The sequence below is a fragment of the Hyposmocoma kahamanoa genome, unplaced genomic scaffold, assembly GCF_003589595.1.
Source record: "Hyposmocoma kahamanoa isolate Upper Pololo Valley unplaced genomic scaffold, ASM358959v1 116, whole genome shotgun sequence".
Lineage (NCBI taxonomy): Eukaryota > Metazoa > Arthropoda > Insecta > Lepidoptera > Cosmopterigidae > Hyposmocoma > Hyposmocoma kahamanoa.
In genome coordinates, this window is record NW_020653391.1 from 1,276,651 (window position 1) to 1,301,410 (window position 24,760).

Sequence of the window (24,760 nt, forward strand, 5' to 3'; positions counted from 1 at the left end):
AGGGTGCCCAGTTATATAGGTAAGTATAACTGGGTAGTAGCAGTAGAGCTCCGATAGAGTTCGTCCAAGGATGATTGCCACCGCTGTCTGCCGCCAAGCAGGAATGTAAGCATTACTGCTTTCCGGTTTGGAAGGGTAAGCGTGCTGGTGAAATTACAGACACACGGTACTTACTTACGTTTCTGGGTGACTGGTGCAATAGCAGAGCCCCTAAGATCTTTGTGATTTAAAGCTGCAAACGCTGCAAACGACTTGTTCGTCGCTTCACAAATATATATTATTAGAAATGATATTGACAGCCGAGAAACAAAAACCATGTTACTTGGTGATCATTATTCATTCACACATTTACGTGGTCACAAGTCTAGAAGCCTATAAACAGTGGAATGTTACATATTTTGGCGTTGTGCAATAATGTTAGTAATCAAAACATTTAGCCCGCGAACCGATCCGCATTTTTTCCTTAACAATACCTCCTCGTCCACAATGAGAAATGTTTATAAATATGCATTATTTCCTGAACGGACTCCATTCATTCGCATTCTGAAACCATACTGTATAATGTCACGTTTCGTCAATCCCCGGACACCCTTTATTTCTTATGCATTGCACGAACTTGCATTACAAACTTACATTTTACAAATAGTGATTTAAATTTTCTGTGAAACTTATAGGGAGTGACGACATTTCGAATGGTTTTTGCAAGTTTGCCGGTCACTAGTTCAACAAAGTTTTATTTGCTACGAAATTTGAAAATTTTGAATTCTATGCCTTTAGAAATAAAGATTGGGATCTTGTACTACAAACATGGAAAAGTAGGTTAAGTGTCATAGTTTTTGGTCATCTCTTTGTACCGTAAAAGGCAAACTGGGCGCTTTTCGCCAAGTGAATTTAGCTTTTTACTAGTCATAATAAATTGTAAATTTAGTTCAAGTTAAAGGTTGCACTAACTGTAATATTGAACTTGACCATAAAAGTTGCTAGTATACTCGTACACTACTAACTTGATAGATGAAGTTAAAACGGGGTCATTAAGGAGTACATTGACTCTATATTAGTTTTGAACGCATAATACTATTCGTAGCCTGAGGACGAATATACATTCGTGAATACCGAAAAGCCGAATATTCGGCTAAACTATTCGGCATGACTTTTTTTTATAATATCTAACAAGCCGTGCGCCTGATGGTAAGCTACACGCCTGTCCATAACAGTTACAGTGCCACTCAGAACTTTAAATTGCAAACATCCGAGGGGCACTACCACTGCGCCCGTCACCCAGAGACATAAGTTGACAAGTCCCATGTGCCTGTAATTTCACCAGCACCCTTACTCTGGCACTCTGTCACTACGCTGCGTCAATCGCATTAATTTTTTAAACAGTTTTCGTTTCATTTGTTCCTTCTTTTATAATATCTTAGAAAAATAACTTGCTTAAATAAGCAAGACAGCACATTCCTTCTGATCTTTTAAATAAGACTAAACTATTAAATCTTTCAATAAGCCTAATAAACTCAGCGTCGACGGCTTAGCGGTGGAAACCGCTATTTGTGCAATGCGCAACGGGAAGTGCGCAAGCCTACAGCTCCGGTACCTATCTGGAAAATAGGGAAGGTACTGTAGGTACACCCGGGGCGGCTCACCCGAGGCACTAGTCTCTCGAAGAACCGGATGAAGTCAAGTGACAAAGATCTGTGACAACCCTGTACACTGGCTGATCTGGGGTCAGAAGCAGAACTTATAAGGTTCCCGTGCGCGCACAGGTTATAGTGCCCTTCTCGTATTACCCTAAGGGTTGGTAGGGAGTACTATAAACAAAACTAATGTGGAAAGAGATAGATAAATAAGTGAAAAATTGCAATTTTGCGAATACTATGTTTTTACTTCCTTTTGTTTTCAAGTATCCGGTATTCAACCGAATTGCATAAAATATGCTTAATATTATAACCAAATATTAGTTGCAACTCTATTTACCTACTTTCGGAGCCTAAGTGCTATATAGAGTGTTTTTTTTAATGGGTCAGTAATGGGGAAATCTGAAACTTAAAAGATAAAAGGAAACTATCATAATCTCCGTCCGCCATTGTCTCTTTTTGTGAAAACAATTTTGGCATAATCAACGTTTTGATTTTTTTTAATTTACAAAAAAACAAAAAATTAAACAAAGAGATTTTACTCGTGTCCTGCCAACTGTACCGGTATCTGTAAAAAAGTTTTATACCTTTATCAGATTATTTCCAGAAATCTAACTGCGAGTTGACGGTTATTCCAATAATCAACTGTCAAATGTGTCAATTAATATTCCTGGCACATCGGGCCACACATGCTGCGGTACAGTTATGGCAAAAATAAGTGTAATATATTATAGGCCTTATACGAATAGTCACACCAACGATTCTATATACTAGCATACTAGATGCAGCGTTCGACACACTGTAATTCACTGACGTGCGGTTACGACACAACAGTTCAACATCATAGATTAATAAGCAACAGAATGTTCAGACTATACAGAGTATGTTGAATATAACAGTTACTATGGTTACCATATATAAATATAAGAAACAAAAAAATAGACTAGGTTGCATGGTTTAAAGATCTTTGCCTTTCCGCAAGAAAACATACATAGCATCATTAATTTCAAGATCTCGACTGTTTTTTTTTTTTTCAGTTTGCTTTTTTTTTAGTAATAAAAAGAAAATAAATAATTAATTATAAATGGGAAGGCGGGTTAAAGCAAAATGAAAGGTATTGTGCAACTAATAGCGATTTTGCCAGAGGCTTTACGTTAATTCTCCAACTATGGATAAATATCATTGGTAACATTGAGTTACCAATAAATGGACGACGGGTCTAATACAAAAACCACGAAAAAAATGTCCCAAGTCAACCTATTTAAACGTAGTGACATGTAAAGGAATATGAAAAAGCTAAAACGTTGAATTTAAATTGTAATGTCATCGCAGTACTGTCTAATTTGGCTTGCTTCGCTGTCAGTCGAACAAACGAAGACTAAAGCGTGAATGACGCTCTGTATACGATTTTAACGCCCTATAAGTTCGGACACTTTTTAGCGCGGACCCGACGTCCATATAATTGTAAGTCAATGATTGGTAAACACTCAATATTATCTATATGCCTAGCTCATTCCCAATAGGTACAGACTGTCACATCTGCCCACGCTATTACGGTACTGATAATCTTTGACAAAATTCAACATTAAAACAAAACACTACCGCTATTGATAACAATAGTTTCTGTGAATGTTGTTGTCTGTGATTGAAGTCGTTGCTGCACACTTATAGTCATCATTACCATCAACTGCCTCCGTGGCCGAACGGTTACCATGCCGGACTGCCACGCAGAGGTCCCAGGTTCGATTCCCGGGCCGGGAGAAATATTTGTATGGCCTACATTTATTTCTCTCGTGAGTTTGGGTGTAATTTGTAATTTGTGTGTGTGTCCATGGCACCCGCGACACAGGGTTTCCCTAGTGCGGGGCTATGTTGATTGTGAGCGTTATTATTATTATTATTATTATTATTATTACCATCAAGTCTCTGTACGGAGAGTGTTTAGGCATGGCATAATAGTAGCATTAAGACGGCCTACGTGGTCGAGAGGCACACCGGTTTTCATGTCGCCATCTTTGAGGTCCCGGGTTCGATCCCCGGCCGGGTCAGTGTAGAAACTAACTTTTTAACGGACTTCAAAAAAAGGAAGAGGTTCTCAATTCGACTGTTTGTTTTCTTTGTATGTTACGCGACAACTGCGCCATTTGTGAACCGATTTTGATGATTCTTTTTTTGTTGGAAAGAGGGTACCTCCATAGTGTCCCATTTAATTTTGAAGAAAATCATCCACCTCTATGGGTGGCTGTTCACGCATGAAGATTAATTTTTATAAATAGCGCCTAAACTTTAATTTAGGAGCAATTATTTTAATGGTTTATTTTGCTATTTCTCCAATTCAAGGCGTTTTTCTCTCTCAATATACTTTGAGTAGTGAGAACCGATTTTTATTATCTCCTGTGTCAAGTCCCGTATAGTGGCGAACTAGGGGATGAATCCGGGATTGCGCACTTTCCGGTAACCGATTTCAATAAAACTTGGCAAATGGATGTCATTGTAATTCCACGTACTTTTGAGGTCGGTTTTTTTACTACTCTGTACTGAGATTATCTATATTGTTTCGGGCCTGGGTGTTGATGGTACCGTCGTTGTTTGCGATTTTCATAACAGAACTGCTTTAGCTACTTAACCAACAAAACTACCAACTAAACAGTTGCAGTGCAACTTAGAGCTTTCAATCGAAAAGATCTGCACTGCAAATGCGCCCGTCACCCTGACACATAAGTCGACAAGTCCCGTGTATCCACTATGGAGTGGATACACGGGACTTGTCAACTCAAAAGAAGTGATACACATGGGTGTATCACTTCTTTTGAGTTTAGGTATTATATGTAGGTACTCCTACGCGGATCTCTGGTTATAATTTACAAAAATTTGATACTTATTTGAATATTAGATATTTATTTAAATGTCCTTGCGCAGTCTCGATCTCAAAACAAATAATTAATGTCGTTGTTTGTCTGTTTCCTATTCAAATATGTGATTTAAAAATAACACGAGCTTTAAAACGATTAAAAAGAGCCCGAATTTATGTTGTATTTTGAAAGGATATGAAACATTTTTTAAAGCCGTATTCGTGAGAAAAGTAATAAATTATTTAAAATAATTAACTTCAGTGTTAAGAATTGATATAGAATTCACTAAAGGAAAATATTAACTAAGGGTATACATTAACTATGCTTAGAATAAATTAAAAGAAAATAGTTTTAGTAGCGCAGCTTCTTATGAAAGAGTTTGTCCAGGAAAGTAACAAAAGAAAGAATGGAAAATTGTTTATTCCGTTAATAAATTAAATAATTTAACACATATACAATACAATTAACAATAGATTATATTATTATGTATAATAATTAGACAAGGCATTATAAATAATTCGACTAATTCACTAAAATAATATAATTAACAATAGAGTGTGCGCTGTGCTGTTACGGAAACCGTCATCGGGTACTTTTCTATTTTTAACCGACTTTAAAAAGGAGGAGGTTCTCAATCCGACTGTATGTTCTTTTTATTGTATGTATGTTACACGATAACTCCGGTATTTGTGAACCGATTTTCATGATTCTTTTTTTGTTGGAAAGGGGGTACTTCCATAGTGGTCTCATTTCATTTTGAAGAAAATCACGCATGAAGATTCATTTTTATAAATAGCGCCTAACTTTAATTTACGAGCAATTACTTTAATGGTTTATTTTGCTATTTCTCCAATTCAAGGCGTTTTTCTGTCAATGTACTTTGAGTAGTGAGAACCGATTTTTATTATCTCCAGTGTCAAGTCCTGTATAGTGGCGAACTAGGGGATATTTCAATAAAACCTAGCAAATAGACGTAATTCCACGTACTTTTGAGGTCGGTTTTTTAAGTACTCTGTACTGAGATTATATTTTTAAGCGACTACAAAAAAGGAGTAGTCAATTAGACTGTTGTTTTTGTATGTATGTATGATAACGAAATATTATTTAATATTTGACTTATTCGAATAGATTCAAATAATTAAATAATAATAGCCACCGAAATTAGGTAGAGAAAACTAAACTGAAAATTACCCCATCATTTATTGTCGTCTATGACCTGGCAACACTACATAAGTGTACTGCTGCCATACCTATTCGTACCGCCAAGCAATAATATTAGCATTGTTGTATTATTTTATTACTGCAGTAGGTTAATCCCCGTAACATGCTATGGGGGCTGGTCTTGATATAAACACAATTTCACTTAGAGAAACCAAGGGCCCAAAAAGTTTTTAACCTATACTATGTACACTTAAACAACAACTTTATAGTCGAGCCAACATAGCATCCTCTTTTTGACAGCTATGAACAGCGACAGAACGTAACTTAATAATAATTGTCCAAATAGGAAACGATTAATTGTATAATTTATATCCTTTGTGAACACTAACAATGTTTTTATTTCGGTTAAATAAATAGGATTTAACCGTAATAACACATAATTTGATTTTATAACTGCTTTAAACTTGTGATAGTTTGTATTTATGATGCATCATGCTAACGGTTACGTTCTATAAGTTTTTTTCCTTAAAACTAGTGATGTCCCGCAAGCAACAGGGTAGTACTATCATGTGATTAGAGAAATCAAGTATAGTTGAGCCAAGATAGCATTCTCTTTTTGATAGCTGTGAACGACGATAGAACTTAACTTAATAATAATTGCCCAAATAGGAAAAGAAAAATTATAATATTTATCTCCACTGTGAACACTAAGAACTAGTTTATTTCGGTTAAATATTTAGTATTTGACTACAATAACACATAATATAATAGGTATCTGCATTAAAAGTGTGATAGTTTATATATAAGATACGTCACTTAAACGGTTTTATGTTTTTTTTTTCTTAAACCTATCGATGTCTCTCATTCAATAGCATACTATTATGTGATAAACAGAAATTATGTAGTATGGTAGAAATATCCCCAGAAATTAAATTGTTATGTGTTGCCATTAACGACAATTTTTATGAATACATAATATCAAATCAATTATTGCAGACACCGTTCATAAGATTACATACTTGTGATATTTACAACTAAATGTTAATTTCGCCGAAAAAAATATTAACAAATTATTAAAGTAACCACACGTTGTAGACAAAATAAGAAATGAAATTAATTCAGACTGGTTGTGAGATGTACGTTTTGACAATCTGTTGAAAACACAAATAATTGTAAATTTAAGTGAACTGAGGTCCAGCTCGTGTGAAAAGGAAACATACTATGACCTGGATATTTTTCAGAATATTTTTTTTTGTATTTAACACCTGTTTTTAAAATTTTCCACTTGACTTTAGCCTGGCTTTACCTCAGGTTGGTATCAATGATGCTAAATTACTATAGAATTTTAGTAACTAGTGCCATACTAGTGTTAATGATACTGATTAAAGGGGATGTGTTACGACTCTAAAACTATCTGTCAAAAAGAGGATCCTATCTTGGCACGACTATAATGAATCAGCGAGTATATTTATGTATTATTACACTTTAGTGTCATGTGACTAAACTCATTATTTTTAACTTTATTCTTATAAAATATAAATTCGACAAAATGAGTACATAATTTACGTGTGTAAATTAACTTTTGTCATTGAGGAATTATCAAAGTAAGTAAAATTGTTAAGATCAAACCTACTACCGTCTATTAACAGAAGAATACAGCAAGCATTACCTACAGGGTCCTGGTTTTGAAGGGTAGGTAAGGCTGCTGGGGAAATTATAGGTGTAAATGTCTTAGGTTGACGGGGGCAGGAGCGGTGACCCTCAGGCATCGAGTATATAACCAGAAATAGAGACGAAATGTCATTTAATTTGTTTGAAAACTATTCTGCCAAATCATTACGATGACAACTGTGATCCCATTGGCCAGCCCGAATTCGAAACATTTGACGGGACTCGTCAATTGTTTCACTTCAAATCGACCAGTTTAACTTGAGTTTTGCTATAATGGATGAAAATTGCAATATTTAATTACCGATGAAATATGATTCCGTTTGTTTTGTAATTAAATGTTTTGCTGTTTTCCCTACACCACCGAATGGAACAGCCCCCATTGTTAGACATATTATCTTTATTACAATAAATACGGAATATTTTTGGAATATACGGAGACGTACACACATGTCAGCTGTTGGCGCCATGTTGGCGCTGTACTATTCCAGATTTCTAATTTGTTATTTCAGCGCAAACGAGAGTTGATATTTAAAAGTGATATAAGGCCCATTTACCTAATGAGTTGCCAGGGATGGATGGCTCTTATGTCTTCTCTATTTCTGGTTATATACTCGATGCCCTCAGGTCTTTGCGGTTGAGTGGCAATGAAACTGTTACGGGTAGGCGTGTCGCCAGACGCACGACTTGTTCAGTTAATATCCGTCACTTGTTATCATAAAAAAAATCCACCGTTTACTCTTTATATTAAGCCGCGCCTTGGGGCACTTCGTTCAAATGTTTGGCAACGATTCTTGTTTAGATAGCCAAGCTTATTATTTGGCGGAAGCAGCTACCAGCCCTCTGGCCACCGGAGGTTTCGACGAGAAATCTCCTAAACAAGGAGGTTCGCCTTTAAGAGTCTATACAACCTCAATTGGCTTTGGTTGGTTCCGTATAACAGTGAAAGTGTTGAAACAACCGCTATGGAAAAAATATATAGTAAAATTAATAACACACACAATAATAATAATAACGCACACACTCAACACAGCCCTGCACTAGGGAAACCCTGTGTCGCGGGTGCCAAACTCACAAGAGAAATAAATGTAGGCCATATAAATATTTCTCCCAGTCCGGGAATCGAACCTGGGACCTCTGCGTGGCAGTCCGGCATGGTAACCGTTCGGCCACAGAGACAGTTAAAAAATTGAGGATGTACACTGATTACTACAGTGTGAAAACACGATAGAAAAAAGAACACAAACTTACGTCGAAATTTTACAAGAAAACCGATGTGTACTTTATATATACCAATGTTTTTGTTTATATCAACTGAACTAAATAGAGCACGTATAGTATATGATGTACCTTTTTCAAATGGCGTTAATTTCAATTGTTAAATGAAATAAATTCTGAAATAAAACCAGTGTCCCTGCCGTTCGACCCAAGCAAAAAAAACCGTATCAGTACGGAAAATATATTACTTCTAGCTGAAGTGGTATCGACTCTTAACGCAAAAAGTTATAGACGATTATTTAATAATAATAGCCTCATATAGTCCCACTGAAACATAGGCCTCTTCTAATACTGGGAAAGCTTGGGCTGTTGTTTCCGCGTGGGCCCTTTGCGGATTGAGAACTCCACATAGACTGCTGAGTTGCTTTGCAAATGTGCACAGGTTTCCTCATCATGTTTTCTTTCACCGAAAAGCCCATGGTAAATTTCAAATAAAATTTCGCACATTCATTCTACAAGGACTTATGGAAACTCTAGATTCATAAAACATTGTTTAAGATTAGGGCACTTAATACAAGGTGACCCGAAATATGCGTCCGGGAGTGTATCTTTATCCGATTAGAGATAAAAAAGGTTAGGTTAAAAGTAGGTAAATGCGGATACTTGTTGTGTTCACGTCCGATTTAGTCCTGCTTCGACCGTCTCACGTGGCGGATGTGTCGCTTAGGCTTACACACGGCTGGAGAAACGTGACAACTTTACACGATGAATAAAAAAAATGTTTGCGTTATTTTTATATAGCATCTGGTTTATTAAATAAAAATACGTAGTGTATGTGTAATAAAAATATTTCAAAACTACGTATTTTTATTTAATAAATCATGCAATCATAGCATCATGATGCTATACAAATGACATAAACAATTTTTCTCTACATCCTGTAAAGTTGTCACCATTTTGACACATAGTACCGATTGCCAGTTCACAGTCGGTATGCCACACGCACACATACACTGAGCGCATAGAATACCTAAAATCAATTAGCGCCAGAAGCACGGTGCCCACTTAAGAAGCGTAGTAGCAGTGCCACTGTCGTGACACGCGCGGGCCACTTTTGCAGTCCCAGTTAGAGAGTAAAATAAAAATTGCTGAAAGACTACAGACGCGCTTTCGGCGCGTCTGCAACGCTTTTACAAGCGTCTAATTTTAAGGCACCCTTGTTTACTTATTTATTTTCAATTATTTAAAGTTTAAGTAAAACGGAAAACATAAACAAAAGGTACTGCTTATTTCTATAAGAAATTTCTTACTGCAGACCAAAATACAGGACACAATAATTACAATAAGGGGTTTACGTGCCAACAAAACAAAATTAAATTATGTAATAAAATAATAATAAAAAAATCTAGAACAAAAATATTAAATTACTACAGACTATATAACACTACTATATACAACTATTATACACTATATACAGACTATATACAACTTAGGGAAAGTTCGTTTTGTAAATACGAAAAACTTTTTCAGCTCGACATTTCTGCTGTCGGAGTCAAAGTTCTTTTTTTTTTTTTATTTTTTTTTTTTTGGGTATATGGCTTCTGTCCCACTGAGGACAATTCTGCCAGTGTCCGGGTTGAAAGATACACGGTATATTTACGATTTTATTAAAAAGTATTCCAGCGTTAGGGTCGTCTTTGACAATTCCTAAATTGGTAACAATGTTGGGTTTAAAAATTAGTGCATCAAAATCAATTAAAAACATTGGATTACCAGAGTATTGATTGACAAAGTTCTTTAAATCTCAGCTTTAGAATGACAGTGAAATAAATGTTGGGGCTGTCAGCTAGTTTTAAAAATTATAAAAAAAACCCGATCTCAAAAGTTTGTGGACTTCTATTTGCCAAGTTTTATTGAAATCGGTTAACGAAAAGTGGGTGGAATCCAGTAAACCGTATTCATCCTCTAATATCTCTATAAATAGGTGGTATATTTTTTTCAAATTTGAACGGGACTGCGACAGAAGTAGCCCTTTGCAAAAATAAAGAATAATCGAAATCGGTTTACAAAATGTCGGAATATACTCGTAACACACAAAAGAAATGCAGCCGAATTGAGAATCTCCTCCTTCTTTTGAAGTCCGTTAAAATCTAATTCATCACAACTGTCATCTTTAACACTGGCTGGTTACGCAGTAAATCGACCTCATTTACAAAACACTATGGAACGATTTAAAAAATGCCAGTCAACTTGACATACATACCACAAATCGTAGCGGTGGCGAGCAACTGTGATTTTGTGAGAAAAATAAATAGAAACGAAAAAGTTAAGAATTATTATCTAACGCCAAAGAAACAACAATGCATTCATCAATATTTCCAATTCAATCAAAAACCAATATCGACAGCGCGTTCAATTGGCTCAAAGCTGCAAATGTTATAAACAAGAGATTTTCATCGATATCGTACAGCATGTTAAACGATAACGCCGACATCATTTGCCTCCTTTTTAACCAACATGGTTGTGACAGAAATGGTATCATACGAAAGTTCTACCACGTATACGAGAACTCAAAATACGTTAACGTTCCGATAGAAGTATTATACGTTCCTCTGGACGATACAGAATCCGACTTTCGCAGATCATTTAAAAATCAAGCGAACTGGTTTTCGTTAAAATTTAATGACCCCTTAATTCATGTACTAAAGTTTATGTATGAAGTAACCTGTGTACCTCAATTGAGAATAATAAATGTTGATTGTGCATTAATTTCTAGAGATGGCATTGGAGATTTAGAACAATATGGCCAGAATGCTGTGATTACCTGGTTACCTACGGCTGCTTCTTCAAAAAAGCATAGAAATTTCAATAATGATAGCTATATGTATGGAGGTCAATGGGATTACATAGATATACATACAGCTAGTCCTGTTGTCAGAAAATCAAAAGTAAGGGAATGGTCGGTTCCAGAAGCCGACGACAGACAGAGCAGTCGGAGAACTAGCAGATCTTCTAAATCAGCGAATTCGACCAGGTCACATAGTGATGATGGTAGCGACAGAAGGAAGCCATTCTATGAAATTGGAAATTGATTCGGAACAGCTATTGTTTGGGTTCCTTTCTTGAGATCGAATGCCGTTTAATATAACATTAATTGCTCGAAAACTTGCTCGATTGTCCATTTGGCCTATGAACCGTGAGTTCTAAGATTTGCCACATCGATGCATCAAAATCTCGAAAGAACATTTCCTCTAACGATCAACAGCCAAAAAAGGGATTTCTCGAAAAATTTAGTTATAAGTCGTATTTTGTATTTTTTTTATATTTCAAGGTGTGAACAAGAGCCTCCGTCTCCTTTTTTGAATGTCATGGTAGTAAAACCTCGTGTTATTGAATAAACTTAATATTACAACTCACGTTTTATGCCGCCAAGCAGTAATGTCAGCATTACTGTGTTCCGGTTTTAAAGGGTAAGAGTGCTGGTGAAATTACCGGCACATGGGACTTGTCCACTTATGTTTCACGGTGACGGGCGCAGTGGCAGTGCACCTCAGATCTTTGCGATTTAAAGCTCTGAGTGGCACCGCAACTGCAATGGACAGGCGTGTAGCTAATCGTCAGGCGCACGACTTGTTCGTCCCGTCCCTTAAAATTATATATAAAAAAACCACAATAAGAGAGTCATTATTTGACGTTGAAAACACCAAATATCTAAGGGGTTTACCTAGTAATGAGTTATTGTATGCAGTAAGTTAAAAGAGAATGTTAGGGTTTTAAAAAAACGACTATTATAAATTAAAATATGTCATATATGTATATTTACATAAATATAGTACTTAATATATATAAATATAAAAGAAATTCATTGTGATTTCATAATATTAGTAATGAAAATGCGTTGTAATAGAAATACACTTATTAATATGTAACCAACATCGCACGGCGGGGCTATTGTCCAATGGGCGTTCAAAATTCAAATTGACACTATAGGTTCCAATGTTGCATAACCATTTCTAAAAGGTTCAAGAATATGCAAGTTACCTAGTTTATGACGTCTCGTGCGGTTCTTGAGCTGTTTGTGTAATTTATCGATATTGTTTTTAGCGAATCACTATCGAATTGTTTTAATTTTTAACCAAAAAAAGTTTTTTTTTCCAATTTTTTTCTAAATTTGGCTATTTTTTTGTGTTTTTATTACGCGATTACTTCGTCATTTGTGAATCGATTTTGAAAATAATGTACAAGCCAGGGTATAAATAAATATATTTCAAGTTCATATACATCCCTCTGATCTCGAAATAATTAAAAATAAAGGGTAAAGTTTTGCTTAAAATTATAAGACTTATTATTGTTGATACAAAGCCCAAACAAAACTTGTGCCCTCGTAACAAACTGTCGCACCGGCGCGGCCACACATGCTGGATGGCGGCAGGAATAGATAAGGTGGCAGTATTTTTCTGGACGAACTCTTCCAGAAGCTCTACAGCCACGAAGACACCTACTGCTTCAAGATAAACTACTACACTTTTCCTTATAAAATGCACAAATCAACGTTAAAAAAATGTTGGTCAAGGTGCCTCGACCATTTTATTGTGTTCCATCCTTGTCAAGGGGAGTGCTAACCGTCTCTCCTTTCAATAGACACGATTAACCTTGTCGTCATTTTTTCTTATATACTTCTGTTTGGGAAAACTTTGCTTGCGCGTTTCAGAACATGTCTTTATAATTTAATATTATAACTTAGTCTTAAAGTTTTCTTAGCTTTATTAACAAGGAAACAAATATTTAGATGCAAAATTCTATAACTAGTTAACATAACCTTGAGTTTTGTGTACTTTTAAGGCTTTCAAGTGCAATGTAGAGGCGTTAGTAGTGTCTCAGCGCCATCTGTTGGTGTTCGATAGTACTATAGTTAGTAAAAGGCCTCTAAGTGAGTAAAAGGTAATTTAATGGATTTGGTTCGAGTGTTGTGAGCTTATTTATTTATTGTATTTATATTTTATTTACTGTTGGGTAGTTTTCCTAAACACTTCTAATAGTGGAAATTTTTCCGGAAAAAATCCCGAAACAATTTTAAATATTGGAAAAAAATTTCGAAGGCTCATACTTATGTTCTACGTTCAGAAATATCTTTTAAAGTTTTATTTAGCGTGAATTATGAAATAAATTTGTATAGTTAAAAGTCACTTAGAGGAAAACAGGATTTAAAATGGTTTCACAACGGCGAAAAAACCTTTTTAATGGATCCATCGTTTTAATTTTCCACATTTGACGTTGACGTGTGGAAAGTCAAAGGAAAAATATTGGAGAAATAAAATATTTCTTTTTCTGAAAAATATTCTTTCTTCAAAATAGAAATTTTTCCGACATTAACTTTATTAGATGTTACTGAAATAAATTAATGTTAGAATATTGAGTTACGTTCTTCCTAGTATAATAATAAAATCTGTGGTTCCACGTAGGTACCAGTCATAAATTTATTTTATTTACATGCTTATAATTTTGTTATTTACGTAAAAAAAAACAATTGTATTATTTATGACGTAAGTGATCAAATTTTACGTTGTTTATTAATTGTATACATGGGCGTGCAAGTTCTTTTTTAAATTTCCGTTAGATCGCCATCTTTTGCTATTTCTTTAAATTTGTTCAAAATTTTAAGGTAATGGTACGTCGTGTACACAGCCTACTTTACTATAAGAGACATTAAATAAAAAACTGGGTATCCATTCAACAACCTTTCTACAATTTGTTAACAGGAAAAATCATGCGAAAGTGTAATTTCCGCGTATAACATCGCATAAATCGATTTGACAATGTTTTGCATACAGGGTAATTGCTCCTGATTTCCTGATTGTTCATTAATCATTTATGTACCTAATTACGTTGATTATAATTAAGCAAATTTGTGAAAGTGTTTATTACTTGTAAGTTCATTTAAAAACACTACATAGTAGGCATTGACTTACAAGTCAATGATAGTAGGGTATATAATTAATTCTATTAACGATGGATGCATAATTAAAGAATGTGGGGGATTATTGGTCCTTTCCAGCAAATCGATGAAAATCGAACAACCGGTCGTTTTATATGGCAGTATTAAGATTGTGACGTGACAATTATCGTCTTTTTCACTTGTATCCAAGCCAAAACTCTTATTTAAAAAAAATGGTCTTTTTCATATTTTTTAACGTTATAAACATTTGACCAGCAACTCATTGACCTACCAATAAAGCAACTATTTTTTTTTTTAAGTAAGGAAAAATCAGAGAGAAATATATTTGATTTTCGATACCATACATACATCACGTCAATGCCTTAATATTCGAAAAAACAATTTCGTACACGAATTTAACTCAAGAATATATTACATACCGAAGATTTGGCGTTGCCTTTAAATTATAATATTATTGAAGAAACATTAAAATTTAACATCTGGCAGTATAGTTTAGGTTTAGACGCCATAGCCTGGAAAAAAAATTACTACTAAATCTTCGCGTATACACACACACCTTAGAGCATAGTTTCCCGAAGTGGCCCCTACCCTACCCCACAGTGGACGCTGAAGAATCCTAGGTCGGGGCCTCGGAAGCAATTGGGGGCGTTGATGCTGTGAAAAAATTGAACTGAATTATCTATATAAACTACACTACATATATGTATTTATAATTTTTTCCTTGTGATTTTTTGTATTAAGTTAATATAAAAAATAAAAACTGCCTTAAAGTAAGTGCCTTAAAGGATGGTAAAAGTACACACAAACTAGCTGTCACTTATATATAAAATCACTAATTATGTTTAAGCAAAGATAGTATGTGTAACACAAGCTGTAGTCCATCATTATCTATATAGACCTTTTTACTGTCTGGGTTATTTGAAGACAGTTAAATGGGTGTCTAAGTATATTATGCTTCAATAAAATCTTAATATCTACCGCTTATAAATATTAAATTTCACAACACATAACTACAAACATGCTCCTTGCCTAACTATCTCCGCCTTGAGCAAATGTTATAAAATTTATAATTTTAATAATAATAATAATTTTACGACATAGGTATTTGATTAGAATTTGAATATAAATAGTCATTTGCTGTCCGGTGAAGGGAAACAATATGCAAAGGCACCTGCGTGTTAAAGATTTATAAAATAAACATCTTTATTTTGTTAGGTGTAATGACAAATTTCCCAAACCATTGCGTTTACACATTTTAATGTTAGCAGTTTGAGTATAGCAACGCCATCTAGTGTTGAGTAGCAAAAACAAAAACTTTACTAATTATTTATTTTTTATTATTTTTTAAATGTGCCCACCCAGCTGTCACTGGGAGGAAGTTGTGATAGTATTTTACTGGCCACACATTGACCTTGGTCAATGTGGCCATATTAATTCCTCTTCATTACAATTTTGTCAGTTATATTTGAAAGTAAGTGATGAGTTCTTAAAACCGAACAATTCACATTGTATTTTTATGATGAGCATTTAATTATTAATTATATTAGTGCAATCTTAAAAACTTAACAGTTCTACTAGTGGGTCTATAAAGAAAAACAAGATAATTCTTTTTCGTGACGCGAATACATTCAGTTGTCGCGTAAATTGTTCTGCAATACCAAATAGTTCCCCTCATGACCGCTAGGGGCGCTGTATGATTTGCCATACAAATATTTTGCGAAGTCCCTAGCGTCTTTAACACATAAACTCGTAGTAAAGTTGCCTATAGAATTACAACAATTTAACTTGACAAGTTCAAAGCAATAAATTCCTCAAGTCATAATACCTATGTCAAAATTACCTATGCAGGTGGTAAATCAGGAAATAGCATCTTTTCATAAACCTTAATAGCAGTGTTCGCTGTAAATTTAACTTGGTCATTATGGTGTCCATCGTAAAGGCATGTTATGCGTCTAATGCATGCACGGCCACGCGTGAGGAGTCACTATTATGCGCGTGGGCAAGCTAGAGGATGTTGAACTGGCAAGCTTTGATGAGACACATTCCTGAGGACATTGGTTCCTTTTTTCGCTTAATAGTAAATGTTATATTAAATCGTTAAGATTCAAAGTGTACCTCTGGTTTTATTTTTAAGAATAAGTAAATTTTGATTATATTAATATACTAATATTATGTTAATTTTAATATAATTTGACCTGAAAACATGTTCAGAAACGCAAGCAAATTTGCTTCTAGCACTCGCCGGCCGCTGCCGCAGCACACTCGTATCGCTCGCTCGGCTCTTGCTGCTTTTTCATATTGTATCCTAACTGAACTGAAATGGAGGGCGCAACCAAGAAACCAAGATTTATTAGATCAATATCAAAAGTTATACTGGTTATAAATGTCATCAATCGTCAAAAGAAAAGGCCTATAATAAAAAAAAACGATCAAATATTATTTTTGAATACCAAATATTAATTTAGTATCCTTAAACATATTATTCGTAGATTAACTAATGTAGATGGAACAATTAATATTATATATAGTCAAACTAAAAAAATATCGTTTATTAAAAAAGTTCATAGTTACAATAAATCAATTATTATATCTTTGAGGATTAAATAATATTATCCCATTTATAACTTACGCATATCTTTATTGTTTTAGTAAGTAGTAACTTGGTAAATACCTCTCGCTAAGGGCGTCTTCAGTCTTCTAAGGGCTTATAGAAGCGTTGCAGTGGGACCACTGTAGCGTTGTAATCGCGCCACTACTAATAATGATACAATATTTAAAAACGCATGCAACGCCGCAGTGGCGCCACTATTAACATTTTATTGAATATACATATACTGACACCCAATGAAATATCCTAAAAAAAGCGCAGACGGTAAAAAGCATTTAATAACTACAGCTTTTGTTACACAAACTATCTTTGCTTAAAAATGATGAGCGGCTATAAGCTTGTGTACACGAAAATTTAGTAGTAAAATTTTCGTCCTTCAGAACAGGCTAAGGCGTCTAAGGGTCGTATTCCAGAACTCTACTCAATTCAATGCTCAAGTCAGGACTTGAGTATGATTTAAAGCACTAGAAATCATACTCAAGTCCTTGCCATTAGGGTCGTATATCCAGTGCTTAAAATCACACTCAAGTTCTCAGCATTGAGTAGAGGTCTGGAATACGACCCTAAATGTACTGCCACAACACAAATAATATTATTTTTTAAATAATTTAATCGAAAAGTAAAACAATACTTCGGTATAAAATAATAACAAATAATAACACACACACACTCAACATAGCCCCGCACTAGGGAAACCCTGTGTCGCGTTGTGTATACAATTTTTACGTGTGCGTTTGTGCGAGAGTGTGTGCGTTATGTATTGATTTAACTCGTGTTCGTCAGTTAAGAAAATGGCGCTTTTTTTCGAATTTTAGGCTCTGACGTGATAGTATGGTATAGAAAATCTAATATATTTTCCATAACATAAGCAAGCCGCTTTTGCAGTCACTATTAGTGAGGCAAAAATTGCTGAAGCGCTACTGACAAGCGTCTTATTTACAGGCGCTTATTTAATGGCGAAGGAAACAATCGTGACGGAACTAACAGATCGAAGTCGGTTTATAACTTGAAAATTATGAGAGATTTCCAACCCGCACCGGGCCAGCTTGGAAAACAATGGGCTAAACTCTTTTCTTAGAAAAAAATAAAACCCAGAATAATGGGTAGACGATGATTATTCTAAAGTCAGCCGAGGAGAAGCAGGAATAAATGTTTTGCTATATCAAATGATATTCACTAATAAATAACGGTACTTATTATAAAAAATATACGATACACTAGGATATTATCTAAAGAACGTGCTACTTTGTAGATAAGATGTACTTTATTTACTGAACTGTACTTTACTGAACAGGCTGAAATAAAAATCTGCAACAAATAATTTAAGAATAAAATATCTAACAAATAAAGATAACTTTGCCCATTTTTATATGGATATAGATATTTCTCTTTAAGAACATGCTAAATTTTGGTTTTCAACTGAAGCCCTATAGTTATTGAATTCATATTTATTCCAAAATTTGCAATAGCTTAGCGGTAAAACGACACGCCACACCGAACGCTGCCCCGTCAGTCACCTTCGGGCGCTTGTCGACGATGGTGTGTCAAATTATTATTTTCGAGCGCGCACATTGCGGAACGCGAGTTGTGACCCTCCCCACCTCACCGTGATTTAAGACGTTTTAAAAGTACCTAATTTATAGATTGACTTATCCAGGAACGTTTGCGATTGCATTCAAATTCAAATTTAAAATGAAGTTTATCCTAATGGTACAATTTTATGGCGGATTTAACTTAAGATACCTAATGCTGGTGACCTTTTACGTATATACAGCATGAAACGAGAAAAATATAAACATATTTTAAAAATTATAACGATGTTTCCTAAATGATTAACACTATGACAGGTTGCGTACCATGATATGACTTCTTTTTATTTTCGCGATTTAAATCCGTCTTCACGTGACATTATCTGGAAAATAACTAATCAGTAATTCGTGATAATTATATTTTAGCGAGTACCATTTTATCTAAGTCTTAGTGTCTAATAGATGTTTCAGTCTTCAAAAACGAATGCCAGATATTCTTTGTTTTTCCAGGAGCTGTTTGTCCCGATAAACACAAAAGGCGAAATGTACGAAGTCTGTCCCGAAGAACTGTCACCGGCGGAATGGGAGGTGGGAGAGGCGCCACCCACCGCACCCCCTGACGCAGCGGCACGCGCGCATCGATTACCACACCTGCTGAGCTTGTGGCGCCTTCCCACCAGGGTTCGACTGTTGGCCGGCACCGTTCCTATTGAAATGGCGCATGATGTTGGAGGTAATAACATTTGTTATTATGTAATAAAGTTCGTCTGACTGTCTCGATGTCTGTAAAGTAAAAAAATCGCGAGCATCTGACAAAAGAATTTTTGCCTTATGTTTTGTCTCATAATGAGATAATAGACCGATTGTTTTACTCAATATCTCAAAATTGTACTAAAGAATGAATTCACAGCCATTTATTTAATTTCCAGATGACCTTCTGCTGCGGGCGGCCATGACAGAGCCAGTGTTAGTGATGTGTACTCTGCCGGAATACGGGGTCATGTCCACCAGCCCCACTAAACAAGTGGATCCTCGTTGCCACGCCAAGGAGGCACTCCAGCTCCTCTCACTCAACAGTTCCATTAAAATCCGCCGCACGCAACTAGGCTTTGAGTCCGAGAAAAGGATGTTCCTCTCCGCCCGCCTCCAGAAAGCACTAACCTTCTGTCAACTCAATGTTGACAACTGGATCAGGCAGATCTCTTACGCTCACACCACGGCCGTCGGCAAAGCGAAAACAGCCGAAGACCTCATCAAGGAAGATCACGAACCAGTCAAGTTCGAGAAAGAACGCAAATTCACATTACAGGGATTAAAAATCGATACATCAAGGCTTTTCGGCAAAAGCGAGAAGGTCCTAAAAGACATACCGGATGAAACTGAAGGATCGATAATTTTTTTAAGCAAAAACGAACTCGAGCACATGAACTATGATGTTTATAGCGATGATGAAGGTAAAGAAGATAAAAGCGAAGGCAAAGTTGAACAAGAAACATTTTCGAATGAAAAAATGCATGTTTTTAGAGAAGACTCCGGGCAGAAAAAGACCAAATGGTTCAAGAATTTGAAGTTAATGAAGAGCACGGAAAAGCTGACCGACGATAAAATAACTGCGATAGAAAATAGTGGTAAATACAGAGATAGAAAAGATCCATTCGATCCATTAGGAGAAAAACACAGTTCTATTGAAAGGTACCAAGATATGGCTAAACTTATTGAAGATAGGTTTGGTGGTTTGAGAAAGAACGAGAATGGCACGGCAGAGAAAAGTCACTCTTACAAGTCTCTTACTACATCTTCTTCTGATATGGGAAATAGTCATTGTAGTTCTAACCCTAAAAAACCAGTATTGACGAAATCCGTCTCTGTTCAAACTGGAATGCCTGACAGTCCATACACGGAAGACAGTGGCATTAACATGAAGCACGAAAGAAAGAATCTCAGTGTTGATCAGATTAATTATTGCGGTTCAATGGAAAGCGATACAAGTTCCGGAAGAAAACTCAAATCTCTTGATGAGAACATGTTGAAGAAATCCGCAGCGACAAAATCATCCTCCAACCTTGAAAGACGACAAAGGATACAGCCAGATCTAATACCAGAAAAGGCCATGGTGAACTCGGAATCCTATAATCAAATACAGAGCTGTGAAGAGATAAATATGTTTGGAGTGGGCTCTTTATACAACGACAATGATTTTGAAATTAATTACAAACAGCATTCATTCATAACAGAGAAGTTATGTTCCGAGTTTCATGTCAAAACGAAAAGAGTACTCAGTAAGTCTACTTCTAACCTCCTTCATCCTAAAAAACTGGAAAAAGGGAAAGAGGGCAATAGCAACAGCATGCCAACAAAAACCGAAAGGTCCAGTGATGGAGACAAATTTAACTTTAGGAAGAAAATTGATAAACCAAGAGCACCCACACCTAAATCTGAACTTGAAGATGAATTGACAGCCGTTGATATATCTGAAGAAGAACCTCATACTCAAGTAAAATTAAGAAGATCTATTTCATCAATACAGAAGCGAAAACTGCCTGTTATAGAAGATTTACCTTATGGACAAGTAGCTGATGCTGTAGAAGTTGAGGAAGAAAAGATAGACTCGGACGCCAGCTCGGACAACATCTATGCTGAAATATGCACTTCTGGAAACAAGACCAGTGACGAAGAAACTTACGACAGCAGTGTAGATGTCTTAGCTAACGACCCGGTAATATGCAACGTGAAAAAAGAAGTAATAATCCGAAACGATGAGAGAGCCCGGCAGATGATTGAAAATCAAGAGAATCCTTTCAGACATATTGAAGTTGTCGTCATAGAAAAGACGACAGACTTCGATTTGGACAATTCAAGTATAACATCTAGTGAATTAGATGATTTTGGAAGTAAAAACGATGTTTCCATAGCCATAGATTCTTGGGAACGCGATAAAGGTGTTGATCACTGTGAACAGAAAAACCATGCTATAAGATTAGAGATAACGAGTAATATGGACGACTATCCTGTGGAGAATAACAGTCAAAGTTTAGAACGGACTCCTGTCCAATTAAGTAAAGATAGTGATTTAAGTTTTAGTAACAGTATCCATCTAAATGGTACATATCCCAACGAAGCCATTTACGATACGTTGAAATAGGTTAGTATTGGGTAATCTAACAATTCTTCTTACTTACAGAGAATACGGTCAGATACTTAAAAGTGGTATCGACAAATGCTCTGATAAGCAATTGAATATTCCTATCAATCTTTACACACTTGTTGGTCGACGAATATTTACGACTTTGAAATGTGAATAAACATATCTGGTATAATTAGATGCTGATTGAGACTAATTTAGAAAATAGTTGAACATCCTTGAATTTGTAAAAAGTGGTCAACATAAATATCTCTCTATTTTATACAGATATGTATTTATTGTAAATGAAAAGGGTATAAGATAATATAGGGCGCTGCAAAAAGTGTAGTAGAACTACACGGAAGAACAAACTCACGAGGTTATTTTGTAAAAAAAAAATTGTAATCAATTTTGAGTGACATTTGCAAATTTTTTTTATAAGTATTTTTTTAAAGATCCTTGTAATGCTAGTTCCTGGTGCCTTTTTATAGTAGTCTGCAGATATACTAGTTGCTGTAAAGAGCCTTCTCTCATGTTCAATTAAGATTTTCTATGTACTTATACAGTGTAATCGCATAAAGTGTTTCATAGTCGTATTTTTGTTTATATTACCACTAAGATCTACCGTCAATGACAATAATCTACATGGTGTATGTTTTTGAATAAATCGTCGATCTCTCTCACTCAATTTTAAAGCTAAATAATCAGTAAATATCCATTTTGCCAGTGGTCCTACTAGTAGAACCAATCGGTAGGTCTACAGGGAAAAGGTAGTTACTCATATGTGATTTTAAAGACAGCTTAAACTAGAAATAAGAACGGGCATATAGTTGCGGTTTTTTTTGTAACAACTAATTACTTACAATGTTAGATGTTTTTTATTGTGTTAATAAAATTGACACAAATGTACCACGAATACCGCACATTTTTTTTAGTTGTTATGGCACCTAAGATAATTATGTAAAATTATTTTTAGAAATTGTGGTCGATTGGATGTCGAATGACTTTAAATTTTATAGTAGGTACCTTAGTACAGTCAAGGGTGCGTCATGCTTGACACTTTGTACTTTGAATTGTCCATATCGTACGTATTAACGAAGTATATTAGGGCTGGTAGTAATTTTATGATCTTCTTTTTAATAGGTATCTGATTTATTAAATAAAATTTACTTTCATTTAAATCTTAAGTGTCAAGCTCCAAGTTCTCTTGACTGTTCATGATTTTACTATTATTATTTTTCAATATGAACCACATTATATCGTTTAATTACACAATTATATGAAAAATGCAAAATAGTTACTAAAAATCAAAATATACATGGTCAACAGCAGTTAACCGTGACACTTAAGACTTAAATGCGATTCTATGCCGCTTGTAATAAGAACAGTCCAATGTCAAAAGTGTCAAGGTTGATGTGCTATTGACTTTATGTATTCCTCAAAAATATATGTATAAAAAAATTGTGAATTCAAAAAAAGCATTGGATAAGATGACATTTAAATTAGACGATTGTAGAAGCGCTGCAGTAGCGCGACAGGCGCACATCTGTAGCGCTTCAGTAATTTTTACTTCACCAACTGTGAGTGAAAAAGTGCGTGTGTCACGGCTGTGGTGCTGCAACTGCGCTTCTAAATATTGTATGATGGTGGCACCTGACATGGCTATTTGTATTTGTGTATTTGATATCTTTGGCAAATAACCACCATGTGTAGATAGCATGTGTGACAAAGTATTTGCCTTGTTTGCCTATTCGACAAATACAGCAAACGCCAAACCGCGCGCTGGTCGGTTTCTCGATATACATCAAAGGAGTCAAATAGGCAAATAAGCTAGTAAACCGTCCACACTATAGTCATATTCATTATTTTAACTCCTTATTTGGCTCCATGTGTGGACGGTCATATTGGTCAGTATCAACATATTTGTCCATACGTCAAATCTAGGGTCAGCGGAAGCACATAATAAGTAAAAAAATAACATCATTAATTTGAATTAATACATCTACGACTAATGAGTCAAATTAAATTGTTACTTCATTAATTTGTAACTTAAATTCTAGTGGCGTCTTTTTCAAATTTTTCATTCTCTTCACATCTTCCAAGATTAAAAACAATACAAAAAATCGTTATATATTAAAAAATGAAGCACTTTTTTGATCACGTGCTTTAAGTCCACCGCTCCTAGATTTTTCCAAGTACATCAAACACCCAATAGCCAATACAAGTAACCATGAAGTGCCGCCATGAAAAATAATAGTGGCGCGGCTGCAGTGCTACAGTGGCGCCACTGCAGTGCTTCTATAAGGGTCTAATTTGAATGCACCCTAATAGTTTCATTTCAAACTTTAATATCATCGTTTTATTTCATTTTATTGAAAATAATGATTTTATTACCATAATATTCGTATATTTTTTATACAAAGATCAGCAACAAGCACTTAGAGAAAGTCGCAAGAGCGAAGAAATATTTCTAGTGTCGGCGGACTAAAAATGTGCACATCACAAAAGTGCTCCATTTTGTGAAATATAATTAAATAATTTTGTGTTATTTATGATATTGGAATATGTGAAGAGAATGATAAATTCGAAAAATACGCCAATAGAATTTTAGCTACAAATGAATTAGATTCATATGCTTTAGTCGGTAGATGTAATAATTTAAATGAATGATATTGGCGCTTTAGTCCGCAGACCCTAGATTTATTTGTCTGTGTATCTTTGTATCAACAATAATCCTATTATATATATATTTAAAACAACTATTATATGTAAAAATTGGTGCTATATTAATATTAAATTAGGTGCTCCAACATAAGGTTTCTTTTAATATAAAGTAAGTACCACATATCACATGACAATGTATGTAAATTGGTGTACCATATAATTGTAGCAATGTACATTGATCGTATATAATGTAAGTGATGCTCTCAGTAAATGTACCTAATCGTAATGTTAGAAGGATGACATGAATATATGCAATTTTAAATAATTCGAGGCATTTATTTTGAAACTG

The 24,760-nt window shown here is 35.0% G+C and overlaps 2 protein-coding genes and 1 non-coding gene across 3 annotated transcripts in view; 2 read left to right on the top strand and 1 right to left on the bottom strand.

Moving 5' to 3' along the window:
* LOC113239870 overlaps nucleotides 1-24,507 on the top strand; it is a 36,294-nt gene extending 11,787 nt beyond the window's left edge. The window contains exons 3-4 of the mRNA XM_026477030.1: nucleotides 19,137-19,359; nucleotides 19,556-24,507. Of these exons, the coding sequence (XP_026332815.1) occupies nucleotides 19,170-19,359; nucleotides 19,556-21,768 (2,403 nt within the window). The 5' untranslated portion in view covers nucleotides 19,137-19,169 and the 3' untranslated portion in view covers nucleotides 21,769-24,507. The remainder of the gene's footprint in view (nucleotides 1-19,136; nucleotides 19,360-19,555) is intronic.
* On the top strand, nucleotides 10,859-11,914 carry LOC113239871. Its single transcript, XM_026477031.1, has one exon. The coding sequence runs from the start codon at nucleotides 10,894-10,896 to the stop codon at nucleotides 11,623-11,625; it is 732 nt and encodes a 243-aa protein (XP_026332816.1). The 5' UTR covers nucleotides 10,859-10,893; the 3' UTR covers nucleotides 11,626-11,914.
* Nucleotides 13,090-13,178, bottom strand: LOC113239876. The gene has a single exon (XR_003311224.1). It is a non-coding gene; the product is annotated as a U6atac minor spliceosomal RNA (small nuclear RNA).
* Nucleotides 24,508-24,760: the final 253 nt, after the last annotated feature.